Raw genomic sequence first — 15203 nt, 5'->3', positions numbered from 1 at the left:
GAATTTACTTAGAGTTATTTAACTCTATGACTTTTCCAATGAATTAATGACTTTTGAATTACCATAACTGAGATAATATTACAAATTATTTATATTTGTCAAATTTTCATTGGCAGTGACTTGAAAAGTCACTCAATTATAACTTGGGTTCATTATACGTGGTACTCTCCTACACGTTGCATCGGGTTTTATTATTGTATATAGATATAGATAGATAGATAGATATAGATTGGCTGGCTACTTTCAGTTTAAGAGGGTCAAAGTGAGCCTTCTCTATAAGTATGGAGACTAAAAATGCAAAAACCCAAAAGGCGGGGTACAGGACAGAACCTTCAAAGGGAAACCCCAAATAAACCCTCGTCTCCTCAACTCGTCCTCGGCTCAGTCGTTCCTCCGTCCGTCGTCTCCCTCCTCCCGACTCTCTTTCATCCTCCGGCGCCGTACGATTCTACTTTTAAGCTCAGCTCACTTGACGGCAACGACAGCGAGGAGCTTCCCGGCGCTGAGAAATCGATCACCTTCTTTCTCGTGGCACTTGGGTTCGTTGTTGGTGCTGCACACGAAAGGATTGGATTGTTTATGACCATCGATAGCATTTCTTTTGACTCGTCGAGATGAAGAGCTTGAGGGCGCTGAGAGCACTCACAGCTCTAGCCCGAAATCCCAGCTCGGCAGCCGCCGCTACCTTCTCCCGCCGTTTCTATTCTGCGCAGCCTCAGGCTGAGCTCTCCCCCTCCACCTCCCCTGCCTCCTCCGACTCCGAGGGCTACGATGATGATGCAGTCTTCAACAGCTCCCACTTCCCATTACCAGGCGGTTCCTCCGACATTCAAACCCCTCCACAACCTACCTGGGATGAGAAGTACCGGAGGTTAGCTGATAAGGTCATATCTGAGGAGGAGACCCCCCAGAAAGGAAGGTTGAGAATCTTGGAGGAGGAAGAGAAGAATAGGCAAAGGATGCTCGCAAGGGCGCTGCTCGGGGCTGCCCTGGAGCCCCCCGACTATGAAGAGGCGGAGGGAGAGATGGTGGTGAAGGAGGAGGATCAGAAATCCTTGGCTGTCGGAATAATTGGCTCCCCTAATGCCGGCAAGTCTGCTCTCACCAATTACCTGGTCCGTTTGACTCATAAAAGATTGAGCCATTTTGAGATTCTTGGGATTCATCGTTTGGTTTTGGGTGCATTTCTTCAGTTGCTTTCTGCTTTTTGTGTTGTTAATGTAGGTAGGGACGAAGGTCGCTGCTGTCTCCCGTAAAACGAACACAACTACGCATGAAGTCTTGGGAGTCATTACTAAGGGAGACACTCAAATTGTAAGTTCCCGTTGTTTTCCTTTCTAAGTTTTGCTGTAATTAGTCACATTACAGTCATTGTGATGCCTTGAATTATAAGACCACTTTTTGTGTTCGTGGAGATGATTCTTGCTGCCAGTGTTGTTGCTCCAAGGCTAATGAGGCTACCTTGATATGATCTTCTATGCGTGATGAATTATTACTTCCTTGTTTCTTAGCTTGTCAAATATTTGTATATAACAGATGCAGTTTCCTGGGCGCTTCTGTTTTGTTGTTTAACTTGTTTTGGCATAAGGTATTTTTCTGTCAGTCATGGAGATTTAACGAAATTATAGTGCCGTTACTTTGGTTACATTTTCCTTTGTGGACTGCAGCAATGGGGGCTTTCATGACATGTCCTTGTGAAGTCTCGAGCTTCCATTTTACTTTATATTAAAAGAATCGGAGAAAACGGTGTCGCAACTTTGGTTGTCTCAAGGAAATTTTTTTTCCTTACATTCCATGCAGTGTTTCTTTGATACTCCTGGACTCATGTTGACAAACAGCGGGCTTCCTCACAAAGACATGAAAGTCCGCGTTGAGAGTGCATGGAGTACCATCGGGCTGTTTGATGTTCTCATCGTGATATTTGATGTCCACAGGCACCTTAACAGGTTATTGATCTTCTGATTAGCTCTCCTGCCTGTTCATCCTTGTATGAAGTACTTTGTCCATTTTAAAGTACATAGTCCCTCTTTGTCTCTGTAACCTGTATGTGATGCTCAACTTTGGTCCGTCCTAGCATATTAAGTGATAAGCTCAACTTTGGTCCGTCCTAGCATATTAAGTGATAAGCCCTTGCAGTGAATGGTAATATATGAAGGCTCTATATTAATATGAAGTTGCATAATATGACTTTAAGGCTAAATGTTAATGTAGGCAATAATTCTTCTTTCCCCTTTTCCATCCATTTTTTGCTGCTTCAAAGTCTTATCTAATCTCTACCTGTTATAAATTTGTGCAGACCTGATACGAGAGTGGTAAAGTTGATTGAGCGGATGGGAGCAAAATCCCACCCAAAACAAAAACGGGTTTTATGCATGAACAAGATAGATTTAGTTGAAAAGAAGAAGGATCTCTTAAAGGTAGCTCAGCAATTTAAGGATCTTCCAGCATATGAGAGGTTGGTGTCGTATGAGATTATCAAATGACAAGATGCAGAATTCAAGGTTGCTTCCGACTGCTGATTTTTCTCTTTTTATTAGGTATTTCATGATTTCTGGACTAAAGGGTGCTGGAGTAAAAGATCTTACTCAGTACTTGATGGAGCAGGCAAGGGCCAATTTCTTTACACATGTCACTCTTAAAAGTCTATAATGACCATTTCTTCTATGAATATGAATTGCAATTTCTATTTCTACTCTGAAAGGATGTGCCACGCGTATGCTCTATTGACTGCGTGGTTTTAAAAGGAGAATGACAATGTGGAGATATATTTATTTCTTAACGCAAATAATGGGGAAAAAAGGCTTGTTAGTTGTTGCTTCTTTAGATGTGCTTATGCCCTGACGAACACTGTTGCAAGTGGGTTATATATGGTATCTGGTTTCTTTATTCTTTGAAGTTGGCAAAGAGATCCAGAAACTGTTGGGCCAATGAGACAATAAATTCTTGCTGCTGGCTGTTGAAGGACCCGCATTCCTATGTTTTGCTATAGGCCTCTTTTGAAATTAGTTGGTTCTGCTTGCAAACAAACCACTGACTAGTTACTTCCTGTAAACCATGAATCAAGTACATATACATTCTATTGCACAGGCAGTTCAAAGACCTTGGGATGAAGATCCATTTGAGATGAGTGAAGAAACCATGAAAAATATATCACTGGAAGTGGTCCGAGAAAAGTTGTTAAATTATATACATCAGGTACCTGTCTAAGTTTCTCTGTGTACTTATAGGCTCCCATACTCTCCCCCCACCCCCCCCCCCCCCCCCCCCCCCCCCCCCCCCCCCCCCCCCCCCCCCCTTCTCTTTTTGTTGAACTCTGATGGAACCATAACCAAGTACACATATCTGGCGATTTTCAGGAAATTCCATATACTGTTGAGCATCGTTTGGTTGATTGGAAAGAGTTGCGAGATGATTCTATACGAATTGAGCAACACCTTATCACCCACAAGCAAAGCCAGCGCAAGATTCTGGTTGGGAAGAATGGTTCAAGAATAAGGTATGAATCTGTGGATTTTGTTTGAATGTTCCATTTCACAAACTGAGAGCTTTGTAATCAAAGATAGTTTGGAATGAGAAACTTCAACTGCAAGAAGAGGATTGGACTCTTGGTTTGTTTAGGATCCTCTTTCTTTTATATTGCCTTGCAAAACATGTAATGGTTCATTACAGTTTTCAACACTATGGTGACGAAAACCATTTGTTGGCTTGGTGTAATGTATTTTGCTTCCATGTCCTGTTTCTCTGCTGCATGTCTGATGACCAGGTAGTAAATAGAATGCAAAAGGAAAGATGATTAGCTATGTTACAGTATGGTGACTGTTGGTTATGGTACAGGACGATAGGGATGGAAGCCAATGAAGAGCTGCGATCCATCTTTAAGAAGGAAGTGCACCTCATCCTCCAGGTCCGAGTTAAATGAGCATATTATGATTATCATTGCCATCAGATCGGTAATATGAACCAGGAAACTTGTCCCTCTCCTCATCTCTGGCGGAGATTCGGCTGGACAGCTAAGAGGCAGTGGTGTGGGCACATGGGATTATGTCATGAAAATTGTGTGGCCTGGTGATAATACACTATTATGAAATGAAGAAAGAGGGAGTACAAGTGCAAAAAGCTGGAATACCTGTGGGATGTGCTGCTGAGCATTAACTGTGGGCTTGTGCTAAATCCAAACACTGTCAAAGGAAGAAGCAGGGGTCGGCTTTGAAGGGAACGATAATATGTTACATCCTCTGTTTGTCTTGTAACATCTTTGTTGCGGAAATTTTGAGATCCCCTCCCGCGTCTCATTTAATTTTATCTGTTGTTTTCTTTATTTTGCTTCTCTTTCTTTCTTTGATATATCGGCGACATATAGATAGACAAATAGGATTGCTATGGTGGGGAGTGGTCTAGGGAACGTACTACCTAGTCCCATCTTCTATCAACAGTCGATCCGTCCTTGGCTGCATGTTTTTTTGATAATCTGCACTGCATGTAACAGTCAGTTATTTATTGAACTTTCATAACTTTTTTTCTGATCTTGTAATAATAACTTATATGTGCGTAGAGAGAGAGAGAGAGAGAGAGGATTACTTTCATCAAGTTTGTGTGTGCACTATGATATATTCACTACACGTACAGCTCCTCCTACAATATAATCAAATGGACTGCGATGATCTGTTGAATCTTTTTCCCATCTTTCTGGGTAACGTCGCTGTGTACAATACGGCTTACAAAGTAATTGTCGTTTAAAAACTTGCTGCGCGAGTCATTTCTACGGTAAAAATGTGCCTTTTCGCTTCTGCTGAGTGGGGTGTAGTTCAATCGAATCGCGTACACTCACTGCAGGCATCAAATCTTCTCCACTACAATACCGATTGACTTCTGGTTGGTCGAATGATCACATCGATTCTACACCAGGCCTTCACATAGATTCTGTCAAATCAAATCAGTGACGGGCCAAAGCCAAGGCCTATCCTACTCTTGAAGTCTCGACGGCGAGAAAGGGAGGAGGACAACACGCGCGCGCACACAGAGCAGCGGGCGGGGCTGGGTTTGCCTTTTTGTTTTCTTCTATTTTATTGGGTATTTCTCTTTGGCGCGCTTTTCCGACCCGGAACTGAAACCTCTCTCTATCTCTCTTCCCCAATTTGATTTGATTTCATGTCATGAATGAGTGAAAGCGCAGCAGCCCAAAGAAGACGACAACGGCAACGACGACGTTGATGGTGTTCTTCTTCTTCTTCTTCAGTTTCTGGGAGCGAATTGTCTCTGAAATCTGAACCACGGAGGAGAAGAGAGGCCAGGGGGATTGATTTGGATTTGGGGGAAGGGGAAGAAGATGCCAGTGGCCAAACCCGAAGCGTCCGATTCTCGAGTTATTGCTCACATCGACATGGACTGCTTCTATGTCCAAGTGGAGCAACGGAAGCACCCCCAGCTCAGGGGCTTGCCCACTGCCGTCGTACAGTATAACTCATGGAAGGGCGGAGGCCTCATCGCCGTCAGTTACGAGGCCCGCAACTATGGCGTCAAGCGGTACTCTTAACTCTCAACTCATACATAAATACCACTCGTCCTCCTTGTCCTATCCCCCAAAAACAAAAACAAAAAAAAATTCATCCTAGCATTGCACAGTTTTCACTTCACTTTCATTTCAGCTCTATGCGAGGGGATGAAGCAAAGGAAGTCTGTCCTGAGATACAGCTTGTCCAAGTTCCTGTTGCCCGCGGTAAAGCCGATTTGAATACCTACAGAGAAGCTGGTTCTCAGGTCGGTCTATCTACCTATCCATCATCACTCCCTCCCTCCATTGGGCTGGCTGGCTTGGCTTGGCTTCTCTTCCCCCATCACTTTATCTTGTTAACTTCATTTTTTTTTCCTTTTTCTTATCATCAGGTGGTATCAATTCTCGCAAGGAGGGGCCGCTGCGAACGGTCCTCCATTGATGAGGTCTACCTCGATCTCACCGATGCAGCAGAAAGGATGCTCACTGAAACTTCGCCTCATAGCCTGGAGACAATAATTGAAGAAGCTTTGAAGTCGCACGTTTTGGGGATTACTAGTCGGGAGGTGGGGGCATACTAAAAGTTAAGACTTTGCTGCTCCTCAAAATGAATTATGGACTGAAATTGATGCAACCATTCTCAACGTTTATGCATTGGCCCTACTGTTTCAGCAACTGGAAATGTGTTTTGACAGGGATTGTATCTGGCTGGATGCTTCTTAATCTGAATATTGATCTATTCATATAAGCAGGAATGTTCGTACCTTTGTATTATAAATGTACTTGCTGCTGAGCTGGTTTGCTCGGTTTTCAGCTTATTTTTGCATTGATAACAGCCCCCATACTGTATGGTTTATATTAAACAGGATGGCATTGATGTGAAGGAAAAAGTAAGGGAATGGCTCTGTAAAAGTGATGCTGATCGCCGTGATAAGTTATTAGCTTGTGGGGTCCTTATTGTTGCAGACCTCAGGATGCAAGTCCTCCAGGAGACACAGTTCACATGCTCAGCAGGGATTGCTCATAATAAGGTGGGAGAGATTATGTTACCTCTTCTCGTTCATTCCATTTTGGAGAAAGGTGCATTCCTATAGTCTGCAAATGGTTTCATATTCTCAGTCGCTAATTGCCCTGCAAATTTATTGGTCAGATGTTAGCAAAGCTTGCTAGTGCAATGAATAAGCCTGCACAGCAAACCGCCGTACCTTTTTCCTCTGTAAAAGGACTCCTTGAGTCTTTTCCTATCAAGAAGATGTGAGTGTTTTCTTCTTTTCTAGGTAACTAGCCATATAACCCACGCGATGCGCGGGCATTTGTTGACATTATTGATGTTACTAATTTTATAATGTAAAATATTTAAAATAAATAAAAATTTGGAAATAGTAATATTAATTGACAGTTGTAAATAAATTGTAAAAGTTTAATTCGGTATATATAAATTGTAAAAATCTCATTGGGAATATATAATAAAATTGTAAATATATTATGAAACTTAGGGAAAATTTTTTAAAAAAGGTTTAAGTTTATATTAATGGAGAGGCTCGAGGAGACGGCCGACCACGAGCCTAAGGGGCACAACTAGAAGAATTTCGTGAGTCCATGCGGAAAGCTCTTACTCATTACACGAATGGAACAATTTCGTGAGAGTAGTTTGAATTAATATATACATACATATATATATATATATATATATATATATATATATATAGATTAGATATTTTATTAGCGTCTTAAATAATAATAGATGAAAATCTCAACTGAAGCCTGTGAGCGGTCGTTCTTTGATAAGGCCTTGCCTTTTAGAATTGTGTTAGAAATTTGCTTCTTTATTTTCTTATACCATTATCAGTTTTAGTGGCAAATCTTTTGTACGTTTTAAATTTGAGTTGCTTTGTTGGAGACTTCATTTGCAGGAAGCAGCTTGGAGGAAAGCTTGGAAGTTCTTTACAGACTGATCTTGGTGTGAATACTGTTGGAGATCTATGGCAATTTTCAGAGGGAAAGCTGCAAGAACGTTATGGCATCAATACTGGGTGGCTGTTTATTGTTATTCTTCACTCTATTTGACATCTTGCTTCTAGCTATCGAATAGTGCATCTCGTTTTTTCCCTTTCAAAACTCTGCCCTTACATCCTGACTATGCTGTACTTTGTTTCTTCATTGATGAGTGATCTTCTGGTGTTGAATTTTGCCCATTATCGATTATAGATGTTTTTCGTTGCAATTTCTGCCAATAATACTTAACTGTGTGCTTTCTTGTTTCGATGATTATAGCACTTGGCTGTGGAATATAGCCAGAGGAATCAATGGGGAAGAAGTTGAAGGTCGTCTTCTTCCCAAGAGTCATGGTTCTGGGAAGACATTTCCTGGTCCCAGGGCTTTGAAGAATCTTCCTTCTGTAAGGATCTCTGCCCCGGTGGATGTAAACTGATATGCATGCTGTTGAGAGTCATTCACTGTATCGAATAAAGAACGACCAACTGACCAAATGCTGTGTGGAACTTAAAATTTTACTTTTTCACAATGCTTGATTTAATTCTGTCATCTGTTCTTGATAGCATGAAGTGTGTAGGTTTAGCATTTGTAGTAGAGGCTTCTGGGAAGGTTTTATCAGGTCAATGCAGTTGGTTATTAGTTAATATAAAGATCTACCACCCTTCTTTCCAGGTCCAACATTGGCTCAATGAGCTGTGTGAAGAGCTGAGTGAGCGTCTACAGTCAGACTTGGAGCACAATAGGAGGATTGCCCGGAATCTGACCCTGCATGCTCATGCATATAAGGTATCATCTTTATCATGTATCCTGCTTTTAACATCCTTTTAGGTTGACCAAAAGAAAAAAATCCCTTTAGTTTGTTTCATCAGTCTGTTCTTTACATTAATCTTAAATCCCATATAACATACAAATGTCATTTAATTTCCAAGCAATTCTGCAGCCCAATGACTCTGATTCACATGACAAATTCCCTTCAAAATCATGTGCATTAAGATACGGGACTCTGAAGATTCAAGAAGACGCCATGAACCTTTTTCAAGTAGGATTGCGTGAATTTTTGGACTCATCCAAAGTTACACAAGGCGGATGGGGAATAACGGGACTTTCTGTTTCTGCTAGCAAAATTATTGCAATACCAAGCGTAAGTTGATTCTCTCTCTCCCTCCCTCGCCCCCACCCCCCCGGGGCGCCCCCCATGGTAACTTTGAACCTAATCAAGGGGGTCTCATTGAGTCATCCATATACATAATCACCGTTATTAAAAAACGTGAGGTTAGGATTTTTCTTATGGCTTTTGAACTTCTTTTAACCTGCACTTTCCTCTAGTTTGTACCAGGAAGCGTGTGATAGTTTTTTTATTCATTATCCTATTAAAATTTTGGCAGGGTACATGTTCAATCAAAAAATACTTTCAGGGCCAGCAACCAATTTGCTCTTCATCAAAGCCGTTAGAAGATGGATATATTGAAACAACAGAACATCCATCTCTGTCATTCTCTGGTACTCCCATTTTCTCTATATGGTGATATTTTTTTGGGGTGATTTTCGCATTTTCTACTGTACTTTTCAATATTTTTATAGTATTATGCCCTTTATTCAGGAGATGAAGATTCAACCAGCGTCCCAATAGAATTACCTGGGCAAGAGGCAAGTATGCAGGTTCATTTGCTAGCTCTAGAGACTGGAATTTAAAAGTGATAAGAGTTCCCAGGTTTGAATCGGTTGATACATATTAAGTAGGTAAGGTGTCGCCACTTGGCAGTATCTTTGGGCTCGTGTTGATTTCCACAGATGAGATAATGCCACTCAATACTGATGATTCGTGGACGTGAAAGACTGAGTTCTGAAACACAACTTTTTTTTGTTTAATAGATAGCAATATTAGTGGTTCAGTGTACCTTTTATCATAAGATTTTCTCAAATGTAGGTCCCCTATTTTCCATGCAACGGGGTGGACTTTGGCCAGGAAGCTGCAGCTTCAACTTCAGGTAATGTTTTTACTAGGTGAATTCCTGTTGGTTCCACTTTTCTCCTCCTAATTCTCTACTAAACAGAGTTCGTTCCAGGGCTCACTTTTTGTGTAGGAAGAGAAAGCTGCTCAGAGTCAAATTTGGTAGAGCCAGAGAGTACATTGCCTGAAGAACCTAGGCGTGAGCCTAAGACGCATGCTTTGGATCAGCAAGTCAGAAAGAATCCATCGGTAGAAAAGGTTCGATTGATGACTGTTTGCACGATATCCTATGACTTAAAGAGTGTTTCCTATGTTACACGTTTCTTCACAACTGATGTACTATCTCAAGTGACAGTCCAAATCTAATTTTCTAATCAGTAAGTTCCCAGCAAACAGGTACTCCAAAAATTGCAGTACTTCTTGTTAACTGATTATCTCAAATTTCTTTCTTTAAGGTCTTGTTTTGGGTTTTCTCTTGACTATTTGTGTTGGTTATTGGTCTTCCTTTCCATGATCATCGCCGCTCATGCACTGTTCATTAAGTATCACCTTTTACTAAGAACAAAATCTGTTTCAGTTTACCTGTGTCATGGACTGTCTAGTCTGAGCTGGGATTGGAAATTTAACTGAAATAATGTTCCATAGTAAGAAGATATTCTCTCAACTTCTAGTCTTCTTTATTGGGTATGGTCTGGCAGGGAAAATCGTCTTCAATCTTGGACTTCTTTAGAAGGGCCGATACGAACAGCCCTTTACAGAAGCAGGATCAAGCTGATAAAATGCAAGGCCGCCATCAGAGTCACAGGAGGGGCTCAAGTCAGGAAAGAGAGACATGGCATTACAAGGCTGATGAGATTGATCCCTCAGTGATTAACGAGTTGCCCCCTGAATTCCAGGAAGAAGTTCGTGACTGGCTTCGGCCTCTTAAGCGGCCTAATGTAGTGAAGGGAGGGTCCGGTGTCAGTATTGCGTCTTTCTTCTCATCAACCAATAAACCCTAGCTCCCCCCTCCTCTCCTTGCATTGTGGTCGAAATATTGTCCCTCACAAGAACTTCAGAGAAGCACCATTTGTAGCGACAAATGGTTGGATATGTGTATTTTATTGATCAATTTGTATTCCTTGATTGTAAACATGAGCTTTATGTTGTCTGCAGGTTGAACTCTCTCTTAACAATGATTGTCTAATATTTTATTTAAGTTAATCCACATCTAATAGTCTATTTAAGCTAATCCATGCCTAATATTTTATTTAAGCTAATTCCAGTGGGATCGTCTACTTACATACCCAGATTTAAGGAGAATGGATACAACGATGATCATACAGTACACCATAAAATCTATATTTATGAAACCAAGATACGAGGTGGTTTGACCAAATGATCTCAGAAAGATCCATTTCTAAATGAAATTTTCTTAGATATTTTACTCTTTAAAATTTTAAATTATCTTTTATTATAAAATTTGCAATAAAATCTTTCAAAATTATTTTCGGTTATAATATTTCATTTAAAAAGATAAAAAAATATCATAAAACCTTTTGGATATTATGGTGATATTCAATTAAAGGCAATATGAATTTTTTGAATGGAATTTTGTAGGTTTTTTATTTTTTTATTTTCGTGATTATTTTTAATAAAGAAATATTTTTTAAAGGTATCTCATCACAAAAGTCATTTTATTTTTTATTTTCGGAATTATTTTTAATAAAAATATATTTTAAAAATATCTCATCATAGAATCCGATTTTTTGATTTCTTTAATTTTAATAATTTACATAACATAATGTATTTGAAATAAATAGGTAGATATTATTTCCTAATCTTCAATTTTTTAAAATAAAAATTAACATTTAATCACATAAATATAAATATCAAAATAAGTATATATTAGTATGTATTCATACATAATATAAATATATTAATATATGGCCTTAGAACGCTAATTTTCTGAATGAAATTTTCAAGTTTTTATTTATATATTTTCATTTTCCGAATTATTTTTTTAAAAAAAATATTTTTTAAAGATATTTTATTGTAAAATTCAATTTCTTGATTTCTTTACTTTTTAACTTTATATAACATAATGTATTTGAAATATAAGAGATGATTTTATTATTTGTATAGATATTATTTAAAAATCTTGAATTTTTAAAAATAAAAATAAATATTTTATCACATCAATATTAACATCAAATAAGAATATATTAGCATATATATTTTGAAAAGAAATTTCTAGGTTTTTATTTGTTTATTTTTACCAGGGGTCTATTAAATCGACAAAGAGAAATGTTATTTCTATAATTTCGAAATTTTTTTAATAAATTTTTTTTAAAGATATTTCATCTTAAAATTCGATTTCTTGATTTCTTTAATTTTTTTAATTTATATAACATAACATGTTTGAAAAAATATTATTTCTAATGATCTTGAAATTTTTTTAAATAAAAATTAATATTAATATATTTCATCACATCACTACATGAAAATAAGTATATTATATATGTGTATATATATTACGTGGAAACCTTCAGTATATATAGGAATAACAATTATATAAAAATTATATGTTTTATAGATATCTATTTTAAAAAAAATAGATTAGATAATATTTTATAGATATATGTGAATTATATTTTCTTTTCAAAAAACAAATCATATTTGTTTACCAAAAAAAAAAAAACAAATTAGATTATATTTTATCCAGATTTTTATGATAGTTATAAATATGAATTATCATACACATTACGTGGATATATTCAGTTCTCAAATAATACGTTTACAACTAGACATGAGCTCTTGAAACGTACGTCTATCCCTAGAAGCAAGTGAATTGATTAAATTTATACGTTGATTTTTTTTCTCTATCCCAAGATTCAAATGAGTTAATTAAATTTATACCTTAATTTTTTTTCTCATTTTTATCGTAAATTTTCATTTTTTTATTATTTTTCCTAATTTTGTATTTTTTCCTCATATTCTTTGTTAAAATTGGGAATGTGCCTTTTACTCCTATACGCAAGCTCTTAGAAAGTACATTTCTCTATCACGTGAAGGTCGCTTGTTTCTTATTTTTGTTTCATTTTTATTCTCAAATGAATTTTTTTAATTTGTAATTATAATTTCTTTTCAGATTGGTGAACTATTATGTGCAACGCACGGTCTCCACGACTGATTATTATAGATGATCCTTTCTTGAATGCTACAAAATTTAAGCAATGGCATTAATATTTTTGAAAGAATGGAGTAAGTAATGCTTCCCCGGCACAAGAACAGTGTCAAGAATCAATTTGAAGTTCACGTACAGCATCTGCCTTAGGTTTCATGGCAGCCAAAAGCGTGTCCAGCATCGAGTATATCTCATCGGACCTGAGATGTGATCTATCTCCCACAATGAACCTGTGAACTCTCCCCCCATATTCGATGCAACTGTATCCAGCTGCCTTTGTGATACGGCCACCTTTCATCGTCTTCCTTAGTCTTGCAACTCCATCCCATTTGCCTGCTGAGGCATAGATATTGGAAAGGATGACATAGTTGCCCGGGTTAGATGGCTCTAGCTCGACGAGGGACTCCGCGGCTTTCTCGGCAATCTCAACATTCCCATGGAAGCTGCAGGCTCCCAGAAGAGCACCCCATATGACAGAATCGGGTTTCATGGGCATGCTTTGCACGAGATTGTAAGCTTCTCTTAACCTCCCAGCACGGCCCAGGAGATCAACCATGCACCCATAGTGCTCTAGCTTAGGGGTCAGTCCATGGTGCCTCCCCATGGATTCAAAGATCTCCCGGCCCATCTCAACCAGACCCCCATGTGTGCACGCAAGGAGAAGTCCGACAAACGTGACATCCTCTGGTCTGATACCTTCACTCTACAGCAACAGCAGCAACGCACAGAACATTAAATTGTATCCGAGTCTATGAAATGATGAAATGCCAAACACTTTCAAGTACGAGGTTCCTTAGTTAATTACTCACTTGCATCTGATTGTAGAGCCTGAGGACCTCGTCGCATCTCCCGTGGACAGCCAAGCCCATGATCAGGGAATTCCAGGAGCACGAGTTCCTCCTCCCGCTGGCCCCGATCTCATCAAAGACCCTCCTCGCGGCATCAATCTTCCCGCACCTCCCATACATCTCCAGTACTGCGTTGCTCACAAATATGTTGTCGTCGAAATATCCATTCCGCCGGGCATACGCCTCAATCCTCTCCCCGACTTCTAGCGCCCCGAGATTGGCACATGCCGGAAGGACGCTGGCTAGGGTGACCTCATTCGGCCTCAGGCCTTCCTCGTCCATCTTCAGGAACGTGGCGAGGGCATCGGAGTACTGCCCGTTCTGGGAGTATCCGGATATCATGGCAGTCCAAGAGATCACATTCCGGGAGGGCATGGTGGCGAACAGCTGCGCAGCTCCCTCCATGTCCCCGCATCTGGCGTACCCCGCGATCATAGAATTCCAGGTGGGGACGTCCCTGTGGGTGGCGGGCATTTCGTCGAACACCTGGCGGGCGGAGGAGAGCAGGCCGAGCTTGGCATACATGTCGAGGAGGGCGGAGAGGGCGAAGACCTCGGAGGCGAAGCCGGACTTGAGGAAGCGGGCGTGGAGGGAGAAGGGGGTGGGGGAGGGGATGGGGAGGGAGGCGGAGGCGGAGAAGAGGAAGGTGAAGGAGAGGTGGTTGGGAGAGCAGCCGCGGAGGGACATGAGGGAGAAGAGGCGGAGGCAATGGAAGGGGTGGCGGAGGGAGGAGTAGGCCTGGATGAGCTTGTTGTGGAGGAAGACGGAGCGGTGGAGGTGAGGGGTGTGGTTGAGGAGCTTCTCAGCGTAAGGGATGCAGCCGCTGCCGATGCCATGCTGGTCGAGTTTGAGATGATGATGGTGGAGCTGAAGGAGATGGCAGATGAGGGACTTGGTGTGGTCTATTACTGCTGCTGCTGCTATTCCAATGCCATCATCACTGGTAATGTTATCAGTGTTCTTGAGGGTGTAGGCATGCACTTGCTTCAACTGCTTCAACATTCATTCATTCGCTCACTCCTTCATGAGATGAAGTTCAATTCCAGGAAAAAAAAAATAATAATCCGGATTTTTAATACATCTCCGTCGTCGTCATCATCAACAACAACAACAATAGCGATGACGACGACAACAATGACAGCGACTGTTCTTCACTTTAGCATCCAACGATCAAGCAGACGAAATTAATGTTTCCTTTGACAAGACAAATCTCTTTCATTTCATGAGTAAAATTAACTTGCCGTCACTGTCAGACAGTATATTCATTCGTTCGTTCGTTCCATTCGAGTGAGAACAATGAGCCTCGCTCGGTCTCCTCCAAACAAACACAAGCCCACAATACTCAAAATAGTGTTGTGGGCTTCCTTTCCTGTGTATGGGCTCTCTGCTAATCCAACGGCGGGACCCAACAAGACCAGACCACACCAGATATTATTCTTATAGATAACAATAAGACAGAAAAAATAATTCAAAAAAAGGACTAAATAAATACAACGGGCAGCAGTCCCCCGGTTTTCATGTCCTGTTTTTCGGTTTTGGCTCGCTTATCAGTAATCTCTGCTTAATCAGCAGTCCCTCCCCGGCCAACACCCTTTTTTCCTATTCTCACTAGTTAATTATTATTAATTTGTAATCTAATCTTTCCCTGCTATTCATTTTCAACAACCCCGTCCTCTCCCTCCCACAATACATAATCAGAAAATCCTTCCTTCACTTCACGAGTTAAGGACACTAAATTGAAACAGAAAGTCT

General features: G+C 40.1%; 3 protein-coding genes across 6 annotated transcripts; 2 read left to right on the top strand and 1 right to left on the bottom strand.

Annotated features, from left to right (window-relative positions):
• Window positions 1–318: 318 nt before the first annotated feature.
• Window positions 319–4583, top strand: LOC116207415 (GTP-binding protein ERG). Its single transcript, XM_031540339.1, has 8 exons — window positions 319–1115; window positions 1225–1314; window positions 1801–1946; window positions 2297–2455; window positions 2538–2604; window positions 3088–3195; window positions 3357–3496; window positions 3835–4583. Exons 1-8 carry the CDS (start codon window positions 615–617, stop codon window positions 3917–3919), a joined length of 1296 nt encoding a protein of 431 aa, XP_031396199.1. The 5' UTR covers window positions 319–614; the 3' UTR covers window positions 3920–4583.
• A 200-nt stretch (window positions 4584–4783) lies between these two features.
• On the top strand, window positions 4784–10656 carry LOC116207414 (DNA polymerase eta). Of its 4 annotated transcripts, none has more exons than XM_031540335.1 (15): window positions 4784–5038; window positions 5174–5523; window positions 5646–5757; window positions 5884–6057; window positions 6358–6522; window positions 6642–6745; window positions 7405–7524; window positions 7766–7889; window positions 8159–8272; window positions 8427–8627; window positions 8872–8986; window positions 9087–9145; window positions 9414–9474; window positions 9553–9695; window positions 10136–10656. In XM_031540335.1, the coding sequence occupies exons 2-15, from the start codon at window positions 5327–5329 to the stop codon at window positions 10436–10438; spliced, it is 1992 nt and encodes a 663-aa protein (XP_031396195.1). In that variant the 5' UTR covers window positions 4784–5038; window positions 5174–5326; the 3' UTR covers window positions 10439–10656. The 4 variants fall into 4 exon arrangements, with proteins under 4 accessions (XP_031396195.1, XP_031396196.1, XP_031396194.1 ...); XM_031540336.1 differs by having other exon boundaries at window positions 4784–5070; window positions 5237–5523; XM_031540334.1 differs by having other exon boundaries at window positions 4784–5070.
• A 1978-nt stretch (window positions 10657–12634) lies between these two features.
• Window positions 12635–14740, bottom strand: LOC116207700 (pentatricopeptide repeat-containing protein At5g08510). Its single transcript, XM_031540770.1, has 2 exons — window positions 13413–14740; window positions 12635–13306 (listed from the first exon to the last, which is right to left on the bottom strand). Exons 1-2 carry the CDS (start codon window positions 14451–14453, stop codon window positions 12713–12715), a joined length of 1635 nt encoding a protein of 544 aa, XP_031396630.1. The 5' UTR covers window positions 14454–14740; the 3' UTR covers window positions 12635–12712.
• Between the last annotated feature and the right edge of the window lie 463 nt (window positions 14741–15203).

Source organism: Punica granatum, chromosome 5 (genome assembly GCF_007655135.1).
Source record: "Punica granatum isolate Tunisia-2019 chromosome 5, ASM765513v2, whole genome shotgun sequence".
Lineage (NCBI taxonomy): Eukaryota > Viridiplantae > Streptophyta > Magnoliopsida > Myrtales > Lythraceae > Punica > Punica granatum.
The sequence above is the reverse complement of the archived record's forward strand: the minus strand, read 5'-3'. Positions and strand labels throughout refer to the sequence as shown.

Bases quoted from the DNA above. Each gene is read 5' to 3' on its own strand.
- LOC116207415 (XM_031540339.1), top strand. From the start codon at position 615: ATGAAGAGCTTGAGGGCGCTGAGAGCACTCACAGCTCTAGCCCGAAAT. The intron at 1,947-2,296 runs GTTATTGATCTT...AAATTTGTGCAG, and splicing joins GTCCACAGGCACCTTAACAG to ACCTGATACGAGAGTGGTAA. The intron at 3,497-3,834 runs GTATGAATCTGT...GTTATGGTACAG, and splicing joins AAGAATGGTTCAAGAATAAG to GACGATAGGGATGGAAGCCA.
- LOC116207414 (XM_031540335.1), top strand. From the start codon at position 5,327: ATGCCAGTGGCCAAACCCGAAGCGTCCGATTCTCGAGTTATTGCTCAC. The intron at 9,146-9,413 runs GTTCATTTGCTA...TCTCAAATGTAG, and splicing joins GGCAAGAGGCAAGTATGCAG to GTCCCCTATTTTCCATGCAA. The intron at 9,696-10,135 runs GTTCGATTGATG...ATGGTCTGGCAG, and splicing joins AGAATCCATCGGTAGAAAAG to GGAAAATCGTCTTCAATCTT.
- LOC116207700 (XM_031540770.1), bottom strand. From the start codon at position 14,453: ATGTTGAAGCAGTTGAAGCAAGTGCATGCCTACACCCTCAAGAACACT. The intron at 13,307-13,412 runs GTGAGTAATTAA...CTGTTGCTGTAG, and splicing joins GGCTCTACAATCAGATGCAA to AGTGAAGGTATCAGACCAGA.